Source organism: Propithecus coquereli, unplaced genomic scaffold (genome assembly GCF_000956105.1).
Source record: "Propithecus coquereli isolate 6110/MARCELLA unplaced genomic scaffold, Pcoq_1.0 Scaffold63, whole genome shotgun sequence".
In the NCBI taxonomy this organism is placed as follows: Eukaryota; Metazoa; Chordata; class Mammalia; order Primates; family Indriidae; genus Propithecus; species Propithecus coquereli.
This window is the reverse complement of record NW_012152285.1, coordinates 9,539,388-9,547,370: the sequence shown is the minus strand read 5'-3', so window position 1 is coordinate 9,547,370 and position 7,983 is coordinate 9,539,388. Positions and strand designations below refer to the sequence as shown.

Here is a 7,983-nt window from a genome sequence, read left to right as displayed (position 1 = left end):
AAAAAAAAAAAAAAAAAAGAACAAAGACCTAATGAAGAGGGAAAGGTTGAAAGTACAGAAAGGATGATTTGGAGGAGCAAAATCCACCCGTGGCGCAATATTCAATTGGGTAATATAACCCATAAATGCATTTGTAGATTTAAAGATTCTTCAGTAAGTAAGGAAAGATTTGTGTTAAACCTTGAAGAATGAAAAGAATTTAGTTAGGCAAAGAGAGCAGGAAATGAGTAAATAAATATAGGGGTAAGAATAACTGATATGCCCACAGAACTTTCAACAGCTCCCTCCTATTCTTATGATAGCCTCACACTCCTGACCACGCTTACCTCTAGAGATTCTTCCTTCACTACTCTCACAAACTGGAGCCAAATAGAATTTAAGTTTTTTAAACTTCACAGGCTCTCTTGACTCTGGACAGTCGTTGAAGACTATTATTTCTTCAAAGAACACTCCCCGCTATCTTCCCTATACCTTAGTATTTCTCCATTAATCCTCTCCCCTTCCAATGATTTAGCTTTTATCCCTCAAGTCTAAATACAGATGTCACTTCCTAGATGAAAACTCTCCTGAACCTCATTCCTGAGTTAAGAGCCTCTCTATATGCTGTCAATAGCATCCAATTTTTCAATTTAATAGGCTACTTACTTTTATATATTTCTCAGTGGACACAGGCTAAGGCAAAGATAGTGTTAACCTTTCTTTACTTTCATCCACTTATGATAGTTTGCCCAGAGCTGATATTCCACAACCATTTGATTAAAAGAACAGCTGCATGACTGGCTAAATGTCAATAAGCCACGTTAACAGTATTTTCCAAACTGGAGGCTGAATGGGTACCATAAACAATTTCAGTGTGTATTGACCATTATTTTTAAATGAAAATATAATAACAGAGTACATCTCTAGAGTAAAGGAAAAGTATTATGTAAAATTCTATTATGAAGATCTAAAGAGTTTGTATTTCGGGTAAAATAAAAATAAAATAAGCAATAAGGTTAGGCTTTTTTTTTAAGGTAAGAATGGGATGCATTAAAAACATGCTTGTCAGAACTAAAGATGCTCTTTAATTCACTCCTATTTTATGAGGTAACAAGTGAGAAAAAGAAAAAAGGATCTGGTTTTAGAAATGAGTAAGTGATTTCAGATTCCTGAAAGTCTTCAACAAGAAATAAGAACAAAGTTCTTAAGACAGGGTTGGGGGCTACGAAAAGGTATATTATAACAATTTCTGATTAGGCCAAGCTCAGACTCCTTTAAAAAACAGCTGGTGCCATCTTCTTCCCTAAAACACTTCTCTGATCTGGTCAGACAGCATCTTTAATCCCCACTCCCACCACCAGACCAAACATATTCTGTCTAATTCTAAGCAGTATGCCTCCACACAATGTCCTCCTAACTAGAAGGCTCTACTCTCTTTTCTTTACCCAGAATTCCTTACACGATGCTATGAAAGTCTACTAGGTACTTAATAAACATAATTGGGAAAGTTGAAGCTACTACTAATATCTATATAACCTGAATAAAAAAACTAGTACAACCTAAAGATAAAAGCCTGTATGTCTAGGCCGAGCGCACTGGCTCACGCCTGTAATCCTAGCTCTCTGGGAGGCCGAGGTGGGCGGATTGTTTGAGCTCAGGAGTTCGAAACCAGCCTGAGCAAGAGCGAGATCCCGTCTCTACTAAAATTAGAAAGAAATTAATTGGACAACTAAAAATATATAGAAAAAATTAGCCGGGCATGGTGGCACATGCCTGTAGTCCCAGCTACTCGGGAGGCTGAGGCAGGAGGATCGCTTGAGCCTAGGAGTTTGAGGTTGCTGTGAGCTAGGCTGACGCCACGGCACTCACTCTAGCCAGGGCAACAGAGTGAGATTCTGTCTCAAAAAAAAAAAAAGCCTATATGTCATTTAAAAAGGTAACAGAAAACTCTATATGGCCAGGCATGGTGACTCACACCAAAGCAGGAGGGTCACTTACGGCCAGGAGTTCAAGACCAGCCTGAGCAATACAGCAACACCCCCTCTCTATAAAAAAATAGAAAAATTAGCCAGCACAGTGGCATGCACCTGTAGTCCCAGATATTTTGTAGGCTGAGGCAGGAGGATTGCTTGAGCCCAAAAGTTTGAGGTTGCAGTGAGCTATGATGCTGCCACTGCACTCTAGCTTGGGCAACAGGGTGAGACCCTGCCTCAAAAAAAAAAAAAAAAAGTCTATGAAGGTAAGAAGACATTAGTTTCAGATTTAGTTTAAAGTCTACTGAATGCTGGTAGATAGCTTCTAACTTTTTGGCAGCTTCATCTATAAATGACATGATACCAAATGTAAAAACATATTTGATGTTATACAGAATATTCCATCCTTACAACTTTCAGGTGGTTCGAAATCTATAATACATTTCACTCAACATTAAATGTTGTGTGCCCTCCCCCTTTTAGTTTTACCTCTTTTGACATGACCTCTGAAATATTGTATGATTCATCTTCTCTTCCTCTTTTCTTTCTTATGACTATAAAAAAAAAGTTTTATTTTTGATAGCAATTAAAACAGAAATATAAATACATATTCTTCAAAATTAGAATAAGGAAATTTACCTGGATTCTCTCCACTTGCATCAACTGATTTTTTACCCTACAAAACAAGGATTTAGAATACTGCTTTTACTAAGGACCTTTATGACATTACACATTAAAAGGCACTGATTAACTTGAGAGAAATGAATGTTCCTTGAAGTTGAACCACATCCATAATTCTTCACTATTATGCTTACCTACATATAATCTTTTTCATTTCCCTACGATATCTTGTTCATAATCTCTGCTTTTTCCCACAAGGCTCTACTTTCCCCAATTTTGTTTTTCCATTTCAGAAGAGAAATTTTAAACTTGAACATAAGAGGCATTTTTATTTAGAAATACCATGTATATATTCTTTAGCTGTACATTTATGCTGAAGATACTCAATGGGCAGGGTATTGAAGGAATAGTCATACTGAGTAAAATTTACAATTTAAATAAGAGAGAATACTAACTGAAAAATATTAGTGAGAAGGGGAAGGGAAAGGAGATGTTAAACAGTTTCAAAAGAAGAGTTGGAAAAGTACTATATCAAGAATAGATGGGGCTGGGTGCAGTGGCTCATACCTGTAACCCCGACACTCTGGGAGGCCGAGGTGGGAGGATCACTTGAGGCCAGGAGTTCAAGACCAGCCTGGGAAACATAGTGAAACCTCATCTCTACAAAAAGTTTAAAAATTAGCCAGGTATGGTGGTGTATGCCTATAATCCTAGCCACTTGAGAAGCTGAGGTGGGAGGATTGCTTGAGCCCAGGAGTGCCAGACTGCAGTGAGCTATGATAGTATCACTGTACTCCAGCCTAGGAAACAAAGCAAATCCCTTCTCTTTAAAAAAAAAAAAAAGGACATGTATGAGAAACCAAAATGACAAAAAAGTAAACATGGTAAATTTAAAAATTAAGTTACAAAATTAGAGGATTACAAAAGAAAATAACAAAAGGACAAGTGAAAGTAAGAGTAGGCAGAATTTAATGGCTGGCAATTTTAGAACCAAACACAGGTGAAAAATCAAAACTCTAGTATAAAAAGTTAGGTGGTTCTTCTACAATACTTATCATAGAAAATAAAAAAGTTAGGTGGGACAAAGTGAAAGCTTTGTTAAATTAACAGGTTTAAGAATAAGGAGTACATGGCTAAGCCAGTTAAATAATCTTCTAAATAAATATATTTTCTTTCAAAAATTCTAAGTCAGTCTCTGGGGAATTATGAAATGAGGCAAATGTTGTTTTAAATAACTGATTGTATTGCAAAATAATCCGCTAAATTCTTTGCCAGGTATTTGAACATCACTACTAACTAGCCTAAGAATCAAATAACTGGACTTAAAGATACCTTATCTATTTTGCCTATTGGTATTTTGATATTTGCTATTTCAGTTTAGTATAGAAGCTAAGTATGAGCTCTGAAACTAATCCTGGGTTCAAATCCTGGCATTAATTATTAGATTATGTGACCTTTAGCAAGTTACAGTCAACTCTCATTATCTGCAGTACTTACGTTCTATAAAGTCCCTATGACAACATTAAATCACTGCCCCTTGGAAAAATACAAGTTTATGTCCCTGTTAAGACTCTGGCTACAACATTTTCATTAACCAATCTATAACTCTATTTTCTGTGTGTTTGCTGTTAAAGACACTTTATTTAATGTATATGTTGATTAATACCGAACTCAGGGCCAACACCATTATAACTTGTGCCTAAATGAAGTTCATCTAACACACATTTTTTCTCCATAAGGCACATTACAGCCTTCTTGTACTTGTAAACACTAGCCAGCACTTCAGCACAACAGTTGGGGGCCATTTCAAACAGCAAAATCACCAACAGAAAACAGAAAATGTGGCTGGGCACCGTGGCTCACGCCTGTAATCCCAGCACTTTCAGAGGTTGAGGCGAGAGGATTGCTTGAGACCAGGAGTTCAAGACCAGCCTGAGCAAGAATGAAACCCCATCTCTTTGAAAAATAGAAAAATTAGCCAGACATGGTGACATGTACCTGTAGTCCCCCAGCTACTCAGGAGGCTAAGCCAGGAAAACTGGTTGAGCCCAGGAGTCTGAGGTTGCAGTGAGCTATGATTGTGCCACCACACTCTAGCCCAGGCAACAAAGCAAGAGGCTGTCTCAAACGAAACAAAACAAAAAAGCACAAAAATGCAAATACCGTAGTGCTAAACAGACCATGAAAATGACATATGTTTGAGGTATGTATGAGAGCTAAAGGCAGAGCACTCCATGTTTGACCTCTGCTGGGAATATGTATATTGGAAGACTCAAACTGCTCTGCACATAGCATGTCTGTGAATGATCACAAAAACTCTAGGAATATTAATTTTGGGGTTACACATAAATGTTATTCAGTAGGCAAATTCACAAGTACAGAATCTGTGAATAATGAGGACTGACTGTACTTTACCTCCTTGCATCAACTTCTTTATATGTAAAATGGAATAAATAACAGAATCTACCTAATAGAGCTGTTTTAAGAATTAAATAAGGGAAGATGTATAGAACAATACCTGATACATAGTAAATTCTCAATAAGCGTGACCTTTATTATTTCTCTTTTCATCAGCACCTAACTGTTCATTATGGGCTCCAAAAAGCTGGCCATTTATAAAATGTCTTGAAGTATAACATTTGTAGATTCTTTCCAAATAAAAGTCAAATTTTGTCATTATGAAAAATAGTCCACAGAAAAAGAAACTGAAAAGGTCATAGTTTGGCTCTCCTTCCCTCTCTTCAATATAGAGAAACAGATCTTACACATTTCTATGTAGCTTGTAACAAAGATAGGTTATCAAATAAAGTAAGTTAAAATTAAATAAATGATCAAAAAGTCAGAAGAATACAAAAGAATTCATTTGATATTTAAGTAACATAAAAAATATTCTGGCTTGCTGTATTACCTTTGTAACTTTTACAGATTCCTTTTTTCTCTCCAACTTCTCTTTCTTCTTCTGTTCCTGTAAAGTAATTTTTCTTAGTGTCTCAACTCTCAAATAATTTATGTTTACAATGAAGAAAGTATAGTATATCATAATTAAAAAACATGGAAGAACTTTTATTCAAGCTTTTAAGGAGTAACAGGGAAAAGATTTTACCCCCTGGTATTAAACTAAAATCTAGATAAAATTTATTAAACAGTAATTTTCAGCAGCAAAGGACAGTGAACACTGGGCAAAAGGGAAACGACTGAGGTGAATCTTCTGATTGCCCAGCTTACTGCATGAATGCAATTTCGAAGCACAAATAATGGAGGGAGAATCCAAACAGAGCCTAACAATCTCTCTAAGTTGAAGAGACAGAATTCAAAACTTAAGAGCAGCTGGCATTCCCAGGGTCAGGGTCGAGTACCAAAGAGGACAGAGCTGCACAAAGAAAGCTATAGTTTCTCTCTCAGGCTGAGTACTGGTAAATGCGTGAATGTAAGGAAACCAAGGCCAGGAGAAGAGCCACCAGAAAGAAGCAGGTAGAACAATCTCCCATGCTCTAAGCGGTCAGGAATAAGGAATAGGTCACATTCCCTCAGCCAGAATATGAAAGTCCTCCTAATGTACAGGGCATAGAGTATTCAGAAGGGGAACCAAGTTATTCTTAGACTAAAAGCTGTTACAGATGTACCCTAACACATTATAAAAGCAAGATACGAAGGGATTCAAATCATTTCCGAGAGGTGGTGAAAAGAGTATTTGTCTTATAATTCATTAAGCCAGATGTTTTGTGTTTTTCCATTTGTTTTAATCTATCATATCAAGGATTAAAAAGGCTTCAAACAAAGGAAAAAGGGGATTTGACAAATGTAGCAGAATCTCAATTGATAATTGTTAAATGTGAGTGATGGGGACACAGGGATTTATCACATTCTCTCAATTTGCACATGTTTTTAAATCTTACATTCTAGTGAAAAGACAAACAATACATACAATAAATGATATATGTCAGATGATGAGTGCAATGGGAAGAACAGAGCAAGCAAGGAGTGTTAGCAACTTTATTAAGGTTGTGAGGGCAGGCCTCACCTAGAAAACATTTAAGTCAAGGCTTGAAGATGATGAAGCCAGCCGTGTAGTTACCTAGGAGAAGCAGGTTCCAGGTAAAAAACAGTGAGGGTATAAAAAAAAAAAAAAAAAAAAAAATGAAGGCAAGCCAGGTGTGGTAGCTCACACTTGTAATCCTAGCACTATGGGAGGCCAAAGTGGGAGTATCACTTGAGGCCAGGAGTTTGAGACCAGCCTGAGCAAGAGCAAGATCCCATCTCTACTAAAAATAGAAAACTTAGCCAGGTGTGATGTTATGCACCTGTAGTCCCAGCTACTCAGGATGCTGAGGCAGGAGGATGGCCTGAGCCCAGGAGTTTGAGGTTGCAGTGAGTTATGATGATGCCACTGTACTCTACACTACTCGGGGTGACAGAGCAAGACTATCTAAATGAAGACTTCCAGATCCAGACATAGGAAAGCTAAAAGAACCTATCATTAACAGAATATGCAAATGAATCTATAATAACAAAACAGATCAGTGTCTATCTGAGGATGTAAACAGAAAAAAGGAGGGGAGGGATGAGGGAGAAGAATTAAAAATGGGCAGGAAGTAGGCTGAGGCAGGATCACTTGAGCCCGCGAATTTGAGGTTACAGTGAGCTATGATTGAGCCACTGCACCCAAGCCTGGGCAACAGAGCAAGATCCTATGTCTAAAACAAAATAAAAAAATTAAAAACCAACAACAACAACAACAACAACAAAAACACACCTCTAAGGGCAGGAAGATCTCACCAACATGCTGTGAGAGGGGGAAAAAAAAGTAAAAAAAAAAAAAAAAAACTTAAGAAAAACTGGCAGGAAGAATCCTTTAGAGTTGATGGGTATGTTTATTATGATGACTGATGGCTTCAGTATCCATGTGTCAAAACTTATAAAATTGTACATTTTAAATGTGCAGTTTAGTATATGTCAATTATACCTTAATAATGCTATTTCTAAAAAATGGAATGCTCTCAGGAATAAAAAGAATGACCTACTGATAAACACGAGATGAGTGAATCTCAAAAATACACTGAGCAAAAGAAACAAGACTCAAAAAGAGTGCATATCTTTAAGAATATTGAGGAAAAAAAGCAGATTCTCCCTGCACTCCCAGTGAAGAATCAACACAAAAGACTTCTGTGATGCATTGTACAGAGGTTTTCCCTACATACAAAGCAAGGGATCAATTCTGCAATGGACACCAGCTGGGTATCCTCTAATTCAATTTAATTCTGACACTATCTGCCAGGAGATAGTGTCAGATTCGTTGGGTTGAGAGCTCAGTCCCCAGGATTGCCATCCCCCAACTTCACAGGCTAATCGCAAGTCCCAGGTTGTTTTAGCTGTGCTTCTGACCAATCGGCTATTTTTTTTTTTTTTTTTT

At 37.1% G+C, this 7,983-nt stretch overlaps 1 protein-coding gene across 11 annotated transcripts in view; it reads right to left on the bottom strand.

Moving 5' to 3' along the window:
* The window catches only part of HELLS (helicase, lymphoid-specific), a 48,517-nt gene that overhangs the window by 28,590 nt on the left and 11,944 nt on the right, over nucleotides 1-7,983 (bottom strand). For 10 of the 11 annotated variants that reach the window (XM_012659681.1, XM_012659672.1, XM_012659677.1 and 7 more), the window contains exons 4-6: nucleotides 5,482-5,538; nucleotides 2,592-2,628; nucleotides 2,442-2,506 (exon numbers count right to left, since the gene is read on the bottom strand). Coding sequence is in view for 10 of the 11 variants with exons in the window: in XM_012659672.1 (XP_012515126.1) it covers nucleotides 2,442-2,506; nucleotides 2,592-2,628; nucleotides 5,482-5,538 (159 nt within the window). In the remaining variant the exon portion in view is untranslated. The remainder of the gene's footprint in view (nucleotides 1-2,441; nucleotides 2,507-2,591; nucleotides 2,629-5,481; nucleotides 5,539-7,983) is intronic. The other variant, XM_012659679.1, reaches the window with a different exon arrangement.